Source organism: Simochromis diagramma, unplaced genomic scaffold, assembly GCF_900408965.1.
Source record: "Simochromis diagramma unplaced genomic scaffold, fSimDia1.1 OVJJ01000685.1, whole genome shotgun sequence".
Classification (NCBI taxonomy): Eukaryota; Metazoa; Chordata; class Actinopteri; order Cichliformes; family Cichlidae; genus Simochromis; species Simochromis diagramma.
Genome location: NW_024387477.1, coordinates 6,740,979 through 6,756,279, shown reverse-complemented (window position 1 = coordinate 6,756,279; position 15,301 = coordinate 6,740,979). Strand labels below are relative to the sequence as shown.

At 42.2% G+C, this 15,301-nt stretch overlaps 1 protein-coding gene across 4 annotated transcripts in view; it reads right to left on the bottom strand.

Annotated features, from left to right (window-relative positions):
* Positions 1 to 1,842: 1,842 nt before the first annotated feature.
* The window catches only part of pdlim7 (PDZ and LIM domain 7), a 30,917-nt gene continuing 17,458 nt past the window's right edge, over positions 1,843 to 15,301 (bottom strand). For 3 of the 4 annotated variants that reach the window (XM_040015385.1, XM_040015386.1, XM_040015387.1), the window contains exons 6-11: positions 6,994 to 7,046; positions 6,564 to 6,807; positions 5,919 to 6,099; positions 5,707 to 5,827; positions 3,226 to 3,341; positions 1,843 to 2,883 (exon numbers count right to left, since the gene is read on the bottom strand). In XM_040015385.1, the coding sequence (XP_039871319.1) occupies positions 2,797 to 2,883; positions 3,226 to 3,341; positions 5,707 to 5,827; positions 5,919 to 6,099; positions 6,564 to 6,807; positions 6,994 to 7,046 (802 nt within the window). In that variant the 3' untranslated portion in view covers positions 1,843 to 2,796. Of the gene's footprint in view, positions 2,884 to 3,225; positions 3,342 to 5,706; positions 5,828 to 5,918; positions 6,100 to 6,563; positions 6,808 to 6,993; positions 7,047 to 14,988; positions 15,006 to 15,301 lie in introns of all 4 variants that reach the window. The other variant, XM_040015388.1, reaches the window with a different exon arrangement.

Below are 15,301 nucleotides of genomic sequence, written 5' to 3'. Positions count from 1 at the left end.
TACACGTACATCACCTTTTTATTAAACTTACTCCGGAGCTTGTCATCGGAGGAAAGGGTACGCTGAGGGCAGGTCGCCAGTCTATTGCATAGCTAACACAGATGACTATTCACACCTAAGATCAAATAAGCTAACAAGCATGGCTTTGGACTGTGGAAGGAAACTGGAGTAGCTGGAGAAAATCTTTGTTGTGAGATGGTGCTGATTTTACTAGATTTGAGAAATACCCTCCTTATAGCTCATAACACTGAAAGTTATAAGATGAAAAGAGCAAACTAAACCAGGAAAAAAGAAAACTCCAAACAAAATAAGTAGTAAACAGAACTATAATGACTCTGTTCAAAAGCCAAGAGTTTCAGAGCAAATAAGTTATTTGCCCTACAAAAATTATTTATTCAGTTTATTTTCAATCTGTATATTTCCCCCTGGTTATCTACACCCCACCAGCAATAATCCTATGTCTTCCAGTTTGAGGAACCACTGGTCTACCGCCTCATCCTGCATTGAAGTTGAGCCAGAAAAGCTGATTAAAATATTCAAACTAAAATGTTTCGTAGACTGAACTTGCTCACTTGATCAAAGATACATTTTTGGCACATGTCATAATCAATGCATGGTTCAGACAAAGAAGCAGGTTTTACAGCTTGGCATCCATTTTTAAAACACCTCTGGGCACATAGCTGGGGATTTACTTTAAAGCTGTATCTAAACTCACTAATTTCTGTGGTGACCAGGATATAAACAAACAGAATCACCAATCGAATCTGATGGAAAAAAAAAAAAATTATTGCAAGGGAAATCTTTTTCCCCTGACAGATTTTGCTGTAAAATTTCAGGACGCTGTTAGATTCCTCTCTAAATGGTAATGGTCTAAAATGGGGTCTCAAACTCCAGTCCTTGAGTTTCTATTTGTCCCTGTTCCAACACACCTGAGTAAAATCAGTAGGTCATTAGTAAGACTAGAACTTGACTGCATGCTGAGGTGGCAGCCCCTAACCCAACTCAAGTAAATTTAAATAAGTGTTTGGAAAAAAAGTACTTCTAAAAGTACATTTTTTGCACCATGTTCATTCACTCATGAGCTGCTGTAACATGAATCAAATGGCTGAAATGCCACCTCAGCATGCAGTTCTATAGTCTTGTGAATGACCTAATTGTATTCAGGTGTGTTGCAACAGGCACACAAGGAAAAGTTTCAGGACACCGGCCCTCGAGGACTGGAGTTTGAGACCACTGGTCTTAGAAAATAAAATAATAAATTAAGTGTGCAACATTTCATGAACTGCAAAACCTCTGATCATCTCAGGACCCTCATCTTGCATCTCCATGACACATAACCATTGAGTTAAAGTCTGTAACAATTAGCCTAGCTTAAGGTACAAATGGCTAGCTTAGCGCTCTCCAATGGTTAAAGATTAAAAGAAGATAATACGCTTTGGAGTTGCAGATGTGCGTCATTATACCAAGGAGTGTTTAAAAAAAAACAAAACAAACAAAAACAAGAAACATCCATTTGTGAGCTTCAGTTTTTTGTTTTTTTAAACTCTGGACTGCAGGCTAGCTGCTGACTCACTGCTACCACTGCTGATGCTAAGCTTTTAAGAGGAGCTTCTCACCTAAACAAAAATGTAGCTATTCCAGCAAGAATGATGTTTTAAGCACCTGGCTACCTACCAGTTAAGATAAAATGCCACTTATTTCGGTATCACTTTGATTATATTTATAGGGAGCATACAAAGGCTTCAGCAGGGTTTTGGAAAAAAGAGCAAAGATGGCAATTGACAATTTTAAAAATGGTTACAGATGGGAGTGTTTCCAAGAGAAACGAAATGACCTGGCACATGGAATTACTAAATAATTTTATTTGAAACTTTCAGCTGCAATAAAAACAACACTTACAGGCCACTTTTGAAGCAATATAAATACAGATTCAGTGACTTGAAAGTACTCTAAGGAATAATATCACAGTGACATGGGGAACTTACTTTGTCTCACTTTAAAAAAAAAAAAGAAAAAGAAAAAAAGTCAAATCAAAGGAAAAGTTAAAAATCAATCTCCATCACCCGCGTGTATGACGATTAAAAATGGGTTAATTACTACATCATTCTAAATGACTCTTCAAGCTGGAGTATGCGCTCTGACTTGCCAGAGTCAAAGTAATAAGTAGTTAGTGATTCTGTGGAGGAGATCCAGTCAAGCAGAAATGGACACCTCCTTTTCTGCTTGACTGGCCCCCCATTACATTAAAGGGCGCTGCAGTGAGAGCCGATGAGTGGGCTGGGGTCCTGTATGGGGCCAGAACTTCACTACACTTAGTGCAAGAGAATTGCTTGATCATTACTGCAATATGAGAGATTATTAGAGGCTCAATGACTCCTTCAAGTTGGTGACTTGAATTAACAAGGACGAGGAGAACAGAGGCGGGAGATTACTCCGCTAACAACTACAAATCGACGTGACCTGCGGTGACATTTTTTTTCATGACCTAAAAACAACTTGGAAGTCAAAAAGTTACCGATGGCGTGACATAATTCCTCGACTCCTTCCAGTTATGCAACACAGCATTTGGCATTAGAGGCAGTGCCATCAGAAGTTTCCTAACAGCAGAGTAAAGTGACGGTACGTGCAGCCAGCATTAAGCCTTGAGAAAAAAAACAAAGTCTGCAGCACAGAGAGAAAGGACTTAGTTTAACAAGGTGTGTGGCAAGAAGGGATGTGGTGCGTCTACGGAAGTGTCAGGGGGTAAAGAGAAGGGAGAGAGCAGTGCTCCTTCTTCTGAAGATGCGCCTCGCTCTCTCACACTGGAGCAAAAGCATGGCCTTTGCACAGGGGCTTATCCTTCTTCGAGTAGAACGTCTTCCCCTCCAGGTTGATTTGGCAGAGCTTTAAAGATGAAAGGAGACACACAGAGTGAGAGAGACGGATTGGGAAACGAGGGCGGAGTAGATATCAGACTTCAACACTGCTGATGTGAATTTACACAGTTTCTAGTGGCCAGAGCAAGCTTTACTTGACTGCATTTGCTTTCAGTTTTCTTCACAGAATGAGAGAGATATATAGAGAGTGATAGACTGCAGGTGACAGGCTGAGAGAGAGAGAGGGAGAAAGCTTGAGGTCCAGACATGGAGGCAAATTTTTTTCTCCAGGTGCCATTGTACTGGGACAGCTGCGAGATACGGGGGCAAAGAGAGCCCACAAGGAGCTATATCCATCAAAATGACTTACAGCACAGACGAAGCACGTATCGTGCCAGCTGTAGCCCAAGGCCTCCAGAAACCGATCCCCGGCATCAATCTTGAAGTCACAGCCATGGCATTTGGTGCCAAACATCTTCTCATAGTCTGGAGAGGGGGTGGCGAGCAGAAGAAATGTAAGATAAAAATGTAATCTTATATTCACCTTAACTCAAAAGAGTTTTTATCGTTGCCCGCATCAGGCCAAGGAATCGCCCCGGCCTCCGCAATCGCCGTTTGTAAACATCGCTTAACCTTTACGGGATCCGCAGAGACTGAAATCCTTTTCCACATCTTTCATCTTTAAAAGAAGAAGTGGAGGCTGTTTGCCGCTCCGAGATGAGCAATCCTCACTACACGCTACACGCAACCACTTAAGGGACTGAACGGTGTAAAATAAAGACATATAGAGCTGCTTTGATGCCAAATGCCGGCTCCTCTTCTTATTGGCCATTTGATATCTATACAGTTTGTGTTATTATGTCCACCCACTGTACATTAGTGCCTTTCCAGAGAGTAGGGGTGGGATTAGGATGAGGTGGAAATTGCTCCAGATACTTGACTGGATTTGCCAGTCTCTTTCATCACAAGGACTCTGGGGGGGGGTGTCAGGTTATAATGCTGCTTCTCAAGAGTGAGTGGGTGAGAGCTGTACAATCCCTGAAAGATGCTGAGGCAGCAGAATGTTTATCAGAGCTTAAGGCATTATTCAGAATATGAGTACCCAGGTTCTGGCTTCGCCTCTGATAAAGCAGCAATCCACGTCAGATGCCCCGCTAAGTCATTTATATCATAATAGAAGAGCACGCACCATTCATAAAACCCAATAGAGGTATGTATGAAGTAAACTGGAGCTAAATAGATTACAGCAGATGAAAACATCACACTTTATGATTGACTGCGGCATGTGCCAGGAGACTCTCGATGTAGGTTTCTGCCAAACCCCACAGCAATACTACAATGTTTGACAAAACGTGTCAGAAATAGTTTGATTTTTACAAAGAAAATAATCACAATTATTTCAGATAGACTGGAGAGGATGCACTGTAGAGAGGAAACAATTTTATCACAAAATGCACGCTACACCTGATTCATGCACTGGCTGAATTTAAAGATTTTGTACCCCGACGTCTATGACGTGGGCCGAGCTGTAGCATCCATTTAAAACGTGCTTTGTGGGTGTCAGCTTGCTCTGTCTCATCTGTGGACTTGAGGTCAGTGCAGATTTATAATCGGGCTCGATCCATGTGTGAAGTCGCGGGGCGTCTTACATGAGTCGAGATGTTCTCAGTCGGCGCTGGAACTAATTGATCTGCACACTCGGATTTTCAGCACGCTCAGGCAAATGCTATCTGGCTTGGACTCGGGTTTAGAATTAAACTTTTTATTAGAGAACAGGTTTCTGTGGGTGCTTCCATCTGCTCAGCAGAACTGACTACTGTCATTGTTGCAGTTATTAGTAGTAGTTGTAGTAGTAGCAACTGTTCTTTAGAACGACATAAATGCGACTGCTTTTATTTCCAGCAGAGGATTTTTCACCATGGTGACACCTTTATGTTTTGTGAAGCCTTCAGTGTTGTATTGTTTGAATGAATGAACAGAGTCCTTGAGAGAAAACACAGTCGAACTACACATTTGGTCATGACTGAGGTCTTTAATATAAGTAAACTATCCTTTTCTCACCAGACACGCGAGTCTGGAACCAAACTGTCCTAAAGAGTGATGAAATCGTAAAAGAAAGGCGGACATTTACCATCTTTTGGAGCACAGTTGAAGCACAGACTGCATGTTATGGTTTTTGGATCAGACTCAAACTCAGGATACTGCACGCTCGTATGGTAGCGACTTGTTAATGGTGAAATAGTGATGCCCTAAAGCTTGCCCTGCTTTATCGTCTATTTTACTCTAAATGGAACCATAATTTACAAAGTGAACACTGAGCTGTATTAAATAAGACTTGAAACTAGCAATTCAGAAGAAAAACTCATTAGGAAAGTGGTTACAGAGTTCATTAATCAAGACAGAAGTACACTCATTTTTTTCCATGCACTTCTACAGAAACTGACTTCTTTGTCAAGCTGAGAGACGTCGCCCCCTGCTGGCCTATAGGGGAAATGGATGTGTAAAATCACACTAGCTTCAATTGGAATTCAGCTTTTTATACTAGGTGTGAGTTCATCCCATATTTTACACAACAGAGGACATCACAGCCATCACTACCAAGCAGAATAGTTGTATGTATCCTCCCCTGGCCCTTGGAAGACAATCAACTGTGTCACAGCATTGGTGTTGTTTCATGTAGGATGTGAAGCAGTAGCATCAGTTTGTGAATGTGGCTCCAAAAAGAGCCGTTTCGGTCTTTGTTTTTTGTACCTTTTCCAACTCTTACACAATAACCATTTGCATTTAGATTGCTCAGGTATGCAATATAGGAAGTATAGTACGTCTGGACTGCAATGGTTCAGTTACTCACCTCTCTCACAGTAGGGTTCACCCTCCTCCATGTAAAAGGCTTGATTCCTGATAGGATTCTTGCAGGCTGCACACTTGAAACACTGAACATGGTAAGTCATCTTCAGTGCATGCATGATTTCCTGATGGGGGGGGGGAAAGAAAAAGGTTAACTTTTTTTAAAAACTTTGAAACGGCTGTTTTGATTTTGCTGGATACGACAGAAGCTCGTACTCCTATGATCTTCTTTTTGCACTTGGCACAGTTCGGAGCGTATCGGTTATCGTGGCACTTGGTACAATAGACGGCTCCCCTTTCTTCAAAGAAGCCCCCCTCCTCCAGGACCGCCTTACACTGCGAGCATGTAAACTCTTCCGGGTGCCAAGACCGTCCCAGTGCCACCAGGTACCGTCCCCTGGAGAAAAGAAAAAGAAAAAAAAAAAAAAAAGACTTAGGGATTTTTTAAAAAAAAATATAAATTGGCTAAATAATCCAAAGCTTCAACAGAGGAGTGAAAAAAGATCCAAAGGCACTCAGCAAAAATACACTAGACTGTGTGAAATGTGAGCAAACGCTGAAGACAAATTTTAGGTTTTCCAGAATTTGAGTTTTCACTCAAAAATTAATGAATAAAAGCTCTTTGTTTGCAATGGTGACCAGAATATCAACCAGTTTCTTTGTTATTCTGAGTGATAACAAGATGTCTCCACACTCTGTGAAATATGCTGACTGGCTTAATTTGCTGCAGACAGGCAGTGTGTCGTGAATATTAAGAGTCTTAAATTGTCATCTCTAACAGGAGCCTCCAAGGAGCAAACACAGAGAGCCTCGCTCGAGTTAAAAAGAATCAGCCTGTGTGTAGCGGCGGTGCAGCCTCACCTGATGATTTTGTTGCAGGCACCACATATGGGGGTCCTCCCGCTGTCTTCCGGCGCCTGCTGTGCAGCCTGCAGGATGGAACTGCGGCTCTGCATAGGCGTGGGCTGGGCTGGCTTCTGGTGCTGGGTCACGACGGTGCTGACCTTGTCTGGGCGAAAGCGGTCGGCAAAATTGGGGTCCGCGACCCACGGCGGTCGGCAGGAAGGAGCAGAACTCTTTGGTGCGGCGGCGGCACTTGTCGATTCTGCACACCACAAAAAAAAAAAAAATCCCATAACAATCCACCCTTCAAACAGATGTCTGTGGTGACAGCTTTGAGTGTCGCGTTGTTGCTGCTGTATTGACACTTAAGACTTAGAATCTATTAGCGCAGCCTCTCCCGGAGGCTGCTGGGGCTCTTTTTAACGCATCAGCAGGAGAAGAAACTCACCATCTGGTTTATTTGCTGCTTGGGCCTTGGCAGGTGAGGGAGTTGGCTCAAGGCTGTGGGGAGAAAATGACTAATTAGAAAAGGTAGACACGCGCGCGCACACACACACACCTAGTAACTATAGTTACTTCTCAATGGATGCCATGTTTGGATATCTCCTGCCATGGCTGAGCTGTCACCATTATGCTGTGCCACGGATTACCTTGTGTGTGAATGATTCGAAGCACCATTATTAATATTAATTGGGATTAACAGGGTAGCGTGGTGCCCCCACCTGTTGTGATCACACATTCTGATTCAGTGTATTAGATTTAACTGAAAGCAGCACAATAATTGAAATTTCTCCAGTATCAAAGAGCAACAGTGAGCAGTTTCTATCATGACTCAAAAATCAATCAATCCGAACATGATTTCAGCGTCATCGCCCTGCTGTTCAAGAGCCGCAGCCTCTCATGAGAGCATAAGAAACACCAACATCTCCTCAGGCCGGCTGACGTCGCTCAAAGTTAGGCAAAAGTTAGACGACTGGAAACTCAGTCGCTTTCAGATTTGGGTGCGGAAGAGTTTCGCTTAGAGCTTGCATGTGCAGGAGTGTTGAAATAAAGCGTTTTCTACATTTCAAAGATCTGTTACCCGCAGCAAGCGTCACTATATTCAGAAAAAGCTTCAAATCTTGACGGAAGACAGAAAAACAACTTCTGAGCCAAGACGGTGAGCTCTGGAGACTTTTATCTTGAGAAAAAGAACCGGGCGGGGATTGTAACAGCACCTTAGGCATCTATCGTGTTTACATCATCAACTGTGCCATCTAAAACACACTAATGAAAGGAGATGAAATCCCCTTTCATTAGCGTAAAGAAAATGAAAGAGATTGTGAAATCAATTACCCTATACCAACCTCATCCCATAGTTGTGCCTTTATCAGGTTAAGTCTGTATATGAAAGAATGTTATTTATGTCGCAAAACATAAATACATGAGAAAAAAAAAAAAAAACTGTAGCTACAGAGGCAGAAGTTACAGCTGGGAGCAATCTAGCAAGAAAAAAAAAAAAAAAAGCATAAAAGCCGTCTGCTATTTCTGGAATAATAAAGAACATTAAATCCCTTTGCAATACCAAGAATCTGGCTTATAGGACTAGTGACAGTAAGGAAGCTAAATCTTTCTAAATTAAGGATCGCAAGACCTCCTACCGTGAGATTTTTGCAAAGAACCCGCAGAAAGAAAGAAAAATGCGTAAGAGGAAGTCAGAAGGCTGGATGAGCAGGATGTCTGCTGATGGAGTCAAACAAAGGACAGAGGCTGTTTCTGCCCGTGTGTGACTCACAGACCCTGGGTCAGCTGCCCTCCACCCCACAGACACACTGACAAGCCTCACATCTGGGACCTCACCTAACAACTGACAAAACAAACTCCTATTCAACACCGCTGCCCCGGCTACATTCCCTTGCCAGGCTGCCCGTACGTGTTGAAAGGCCGATGGCTCGGCTGTCTCGCAACCATGAGGTTTCTTTCTTCTCTCTGCTGCACCTCACTATGATGAATGTTGCAGGTGCAAATTGCACTACACCTCTATGTCGGCTTCTTCCCACCTGGAGCAGCCTAGATTGTGTTATCCTTGACATTTTCCCTGCTTTCAAACCCCCTCCTCCTCCTCCCTGCTCAGCAAGAGGCTTGATATGATGCAGGTGCACATTTTCTCTATCAGAGGCTGTGCAGACGGGATTTTTTATTTATTTATTTAGCTTTTGACTGGAGCATTTCCTTTCACTTTTCTTGTTCATCCTTTGCAGCTCTGATTTTAGATTCATCTGTACCGGTTTCTCTTTTTTCTCCCCCCTTTTTGGGTATCCACTCCTGTGGGATGCATCAACCTGAGCAACGAGGAAAGCAGAGAACTTTGCTGGCAGCTCAGCATCCAGCAAAGGAAATAGCAGGTTTTGATTTTTCATGGAGCAACAAGCCTCTGACATGTGTCACCCCTCCACCCAGTGAGGAGGTAAAGGTGACGCAGCTTTGCAAGAAGTCGAATGTGACTAAAAACCATGTGCGACAGTGGTGGCACATGCCTAGGAGGGCTGAATGAGAAACCTCATTCCTATTGGCTCTTCACATCTAAGCTTTGCACAAAGCTTTCTTCAGTATCTTCCTGCTTACTGTTATTTCTACAGATGTAAAGTAATATTTTTACACATTGATTTTTTTCCCCTCTGAAATCCTCTCTTACAGTTGAAATTTCTCTACAAGTTGATGCTTGACTCGATTAACTTGTCTAATTTAGCACATTGGTCTGGATACATTCCTACTCTAGCTAGTTTTCCACTAATTTTTCTTAATTAGTCACTTAGTAATACCTCCAACTTCACTATACATTAAAAACATTTGTCAGCCATTTCATTTGATACACCTGCTTCTCTTTAATCCAGATAACTAACCAGCCAATCACATGGAAGCACCGGAATGTATTTACCCTTGTAGACATGGTCAGGATGACCCGCTGAAGTTCAAACTGAGCATCGGAAAGAGAAAGAAAGGCAATTTAGATTTCTTTGAATTCATCATGGTCGTTTGTGCTAGACAGCACGGTCTGAGTATTTCAGATCTACCAGAATTTCCCACAAAACCATCTCTGAGGTTTACAGAAGATGGTCTGAAAGATAAAATATCCAGTAAGCAGCAGTTCTCTGCATCAAAAATGTTTTGTTGAAGGCAACAAGCAACTTAAACAGGCACTTTTACAAAAGTATGCATGTGTCACCAAAAATTGGAAACAAAAGACCGGTAAAATGTTGCCAGGACTGATCAGTCTCTGACTATGCTGCGACATGAAAACATGGATCCATCCAGTCTTGTATCAATGCTTCAGCCGGGTGCTGGCGTAACAGTGTGGAGGACATTTTCTTAGAGGCCTTTAGCACAGCCTACCTGATCATTGTTGCTGACCATGTCCTGTATGAACAAACTGTATTCATCTTCTGATGGTTCATATCCATCTCAAACTGCTTTCTCCTTGTACTCACACGGCCAGATCACCTGACCTCCAGATCTCAAACCAACAGAGCACCTTCGAGGTGCGATGAAACAGGAGATTCACGTCATAGATTTGCAGCCAAAAGAAAAATCTGCAGCAACTGTGTGATGCTGTCATGTCAGTATGGACCAAGATTTCCCAGGAATGTTTCCAGCACCTTGTTTAGTCTATAAGCACAAAGAAGTAAGGATCTGAAGGAAAACACTGGGTCCAATCAGGTACCAGGAAGGCATTTCCAGTGAGTGTGCTACAAGCTCATTACATAAATCTGCTCTCCTCACTACTGCTGCATTTGCTAAACGAATTATTTGCCAAATTATAAAAACTCTGTCAGTATGTGCTAATAATCTATCTTCGTCTTCCACCTGGGTCTGTGCGCCTCAGACCAATCAAGCTGAATTTCGATGTTTATCGACCAGCGTTGGTTAACCAACCATTTCCCCCTCATAAAGCAGCAGTTACAATGGTTCCCCTTACATGACATGAGATTTGTTTGGACAGCACGAGAAACAAAGTATAAGCATGAGTCAGATGTGTGAGAGTGAGCACAGCTAAAGGGTTTAAAGCTGTATCCTCAAGCTCTAAATCATCCCATCTGTGGACATTTTTAAATGGGATTTATAGACGTCCTTCACTATAGATGTTATGGATTTTATACATCCAGAAACATTACTACAAGAAATACTACTGATGAAAAGTCATTACCTACCAAACCTATTTGTTTTAGTCTGGTGTCAAAACCTATAGCGCTTCAGGATTAAACAATTTTTTCGCATTTCAGGAAAATGCAAATAACTCGAGACAGACTTTCCTCACCGTTCATCTCAGCACTTTATAAATGAGTATGCACATTTGTTGGGTTTTTTTATGCCCGAATGCACAACAATTTTCTCTCAGGGGCAATAAAAGTAAACCTTGAACCTGGCTCTTTAAGACATCCCATTAATTCCAACCTGCATAAATACTGAATAAAGCCTGGCTTCTATATAATCACTTTTTGTCCAGCACACTGTAAGTAAAGCAATTGTGACTTAGCAGCAGGGGAAAAAAGGAAAGAACTGTTAGAGAGATATGCCCTTGTAAGCTTAAAGTAAACAAGAAAAGAAACACAGAAGGACAGAGAACAAGAGTTGCTTTTTTTTTTTCCAGATGTTTTATATTTTATATATTTTTGATGACAGCAGGAAAAAAAAAAAAAAAAGTACAGTTTTTTTTTTCTTTAAATTGTGCGAGAAGCCTATTAGAAGAGGGGATCAAAACTGAGAACTCTAAAAGATGAAAACTCAATAAATGTAAACAGGCAGCAAAAGAGACAGACAGAGATCAAAAGGAGGGTCTGAACTTCACAATCAAAGAAGAAAGAACAGTGCTTCCCACCGCCGAGACCCCCTCCCCACCTTTCCACCAGTTTACTCCGGGTAACGCAGTGTGAAATGGAAAATAGGGCTACAGACACAATGGTCCACAGTGTTGTCAACAATCATCAAGTCAGAATTTCAGAGGGAGATCTTATGCTTAGGCTCAGTATGCAAGGTTCCACTTTAGGTTTTTGTCATCTAGGATACGTTTCTTATATTTTTGCTTTTCTTCGCTTCCCCAAATTTCTTTGTCAGTCCATCTGCATCTAAGGAGGTGAAATTGTTAACTGCCAGGAGACAGTCCACTATCTTCGTCGTCTTTATCACGTAGTCGTTGCAGTGTAGCTATCGCTAGCCGGCTCTGGCTGGGCTCTGCGTCCCAGGGCGTCTAGGATGTCGCTCAGGATTTAATATTGAGGGCGCGAGCAGACCTGTCGTGGTGCCAATCCCTCAGACGGGCATAGCGGGGACTCTGAATCTCAGTGAGGAACTTTTCCCTGACCGCAGGCAAAAACAGATATGAAAGAGAGATAGACAGGAAGGAAACAGATTGCAGGGGAGAGAATAAATGAGATGAGAGGGATGGAGCAGAAAAGGGAGTAAAGTGCACAAAGTGAAAAGTTGAAGAAGAAAAAAAGCAGAGGGATGTAGTAGTAACATTTATGACATTTAGTACTCTTAAATATAACGATTGGAAAAGTATGGAAACAGAAGGAACCTGCTAATCTACTAATTAAAATAAAAGGGGACTTTTGAGGAACATAGCATGCTGCTGCTGCATGCACCAAGGTAATTGGTCGATGGCTTCAGTTATGTAGAAATCAGAAATTAAAATACTATCAAATCTTCCCATCTGCATTTTAGCAACACAGCAAAAAAGCAAAAATGTTAATATGTTATGCTACTGAGCAGACTCAAAACAACAACAAAACCACACTATGAACAAAAACACACCAGGCATGCTGATGTTCAAAGCAGCAAAATTATGGTTGCTATATCTGTACAACACCACCATGGATCATACAGGATGTGCAGACTTTTAGCTTTAATTCAACGAGTTTAACAGACACTGATCAGAAACCTTTTTTCATTATTAATTATTGCTGTTGTGTTAATCTCGTTAAAATGACGTTAACGCCATAACCGCAGATCTCCGTTAGCAATTTAGCGGGAATCGCCCCGTGAGTGGGGCTGGACGGTGCTAACGAGCTAACCGCGCTAACGAGCTAACCGCGCTAACCCGTTGACACCTGGCTAACGGAGATTTGCGGCGTTAATGCGGTTGTGACGTTAACATCATTTTAACGAGATTAACGCTAAAATCACTAATATAAATATAATGCCTCAGTACCATCCCTTTACAGGCCCAATTTAGGTATGTGTACAAATTGGGAAGCATCATTTTTAAGGCAGGATCTGGAAACCATAAACATCCCCGAATGCCACGTTTCCGCCTTTGAGATGCTTTTCTGGGCCTTTACTACAACTGCCTTCAGTCGCTGCAGCTTTGTGGGGTTTTCTACTTTTAGTTTTGTCTATGTTTAGCTGAGGTCAGGTGACCTAACTTGGCCATTCATGAACAGTTATGCAGCATTTGACTGAATCTCAGCAGAAAACACAGCTCTGCGCACATAAATTGTATCCTGCTACTTTCTAATGAGTAAACTCACATTTATAATGATGATCCCATCTCACTGTAAACATTGCAAAAAGTCTAATTATTGAATGATCAGTGTAATAATTCTGTTAAACCAGTTTAAGTTGATCTTCAGGTCTACACTTAAATCAGATTGTGGTGGTACACAGAGGCAGAGCTGCACGATTTAAACTACACTGACAGGAGAGGTTTTTTTGTTCCTTTTCTTTTTTCAAAGTAACTGCCAAGCTGAGGCTTCCACATATGCAAGTGTACAAACACAAACACGTGACCGGTCACATTAATGACAATCCGTTTACCTGGACCTCTTCATGTTTTCATCATCTGGGTCCTGCACTGAGAGATCCAGGAGAGACACACATCAGAATGCCTCACTAATACAAATGTTGACACACACCTCAGAATAAGTAATGATATTCCTTATATTTAGCTATGCAGTTTCTTCCTTTGTCAGACTGGTTACAGTCAGGGTAGAAAAAAAACAAAAACAAAACAAAACAAAAAAAAAACAAAAACATGAAAACATGTCAGTGAAAACACCAGCCACCTCTCTTCAGCTGAAAAATGAAGAAACCCCTCATCCACCTTTTCTGTGTCACTCATTCTTGCTGTCACACTCAGTCCCAGAGATCAAATCACATCAACCGTTTAGTAACAGCCCCCCATCCTACACCTTATCTTGACTAACAGAGAGGCCCACCCCTCAAACCCATTACTCTCTGCTGTAACAGTCCATCACTTCTGTCTTAGGCCCTGACTTACTGAAGTCGGTGCCTGTGAGCTGAGCCAGGATGCGGAAGGAACGAGACTGGGTGGTGCCAGTGCGGGGCTGCCAGTCCTCAGTGTCCTCAATCAGCCTCTTCTTGCTGCGGTCGTTGGGAATAAAACAGGGGATGCTCTCCACCCTGAGGCCGTGCCTGCCGCGCACACACACCCAGCAGCAGGAGCAGGAGCACACAGCAGGTGTGGTTAACACAATCACATCCAGGGACTACCCACTCACACAAACGCATGGAGGAACGCTTAGTATCAGAGTCACGCAATAACAGCACTAATGGACACCCATTACTAAGATTTCTCATGGGGACACGGCAGAAGCTCATAAACGGAAGATACTCATAACTGTCATTAGAATCAGCGCAAGAAAAGCCACTTCACTTCAGTACCTGGCTTTATGTGAAGAGGAAAAAAAGAAAAGCTAAAAGGAGAGGCATTTATTTTTCATAAACAACTTAATCACTCAAATGAAATGCTTTTTAAGCTGCTCGTTTTAAGCACAGCTGTAGGTCAACTGCAGCATGCGTTCGTAAACAAGCGAGAGAAATATCAAAAGACACAGTCATTAATGAACTGCCATCCTCGCTCTGTAAACACAGTCACTCAGTCTAACAAAAGGGCATCAGCATTTTCTCTCTTTTACATAAACAGCCAGATTAGCCTACAAAGCCGACCGCACAGCCACCATGCAGCTGCCCCTTACTTGGACTGTTGGTAGATATCATCATAGTAAGTTGCTTCACCCCTGTGGATTAGACCAAAGAGCACGTAAACACTAGGCTCGTGAAGTTACCATAGGAACGAGAAGATGGAAAGCGATATTTGACAATATTTCTTATTTTGCACAGACTGCAATCTAATAAGAAATAGTTTAACTGAAGTAGGAGATAAACTGCAACTTCATTCTCCTTTTTGGGGTCTCTGACTTTAAGGCTAATTAAAAACGTGCACAATATTCGTCTCGCATTCTTCTTTTAAATTAAGTTATTCTAATGCAATAGTTTTGTGAAGTCACACCCAGTAAAGACATGCAACCGAACTACTATCAGGCTGTGCACAGCTTTGTCATGAGACTAAGTGTGAATGCCAATTTATAAAAGTGTATATATATACACACACACACACACACACACACACGACTGCAAATGAAAACAAGAAAAGAAACATACTAACTTGTAATGAGCTTCCATCTGTGGAGTTAAAAGAAGAAAAGAGTGGGAAAAAGGTTAGAGATAAGATTTCAGGGGGAGGAGAAACTGAGCACGTCTATACACGACAAAGGTTTCACACAACAGACGATCAAAAACATTGCAAAATGCAGAAACCATGCGAGAGGTGTGTAGAGATACGCTGCTATTGTCAGCAGGCTCTGTGAGAGGAGGAAGAAGGACGGCATTGTTTGACTGTCAAATCATCCATTGTCACCCTGACCCAAAAGGACTCAGCAGACTGGCACAAAACATTTGCTTTCCTGCTCCTCTCATCA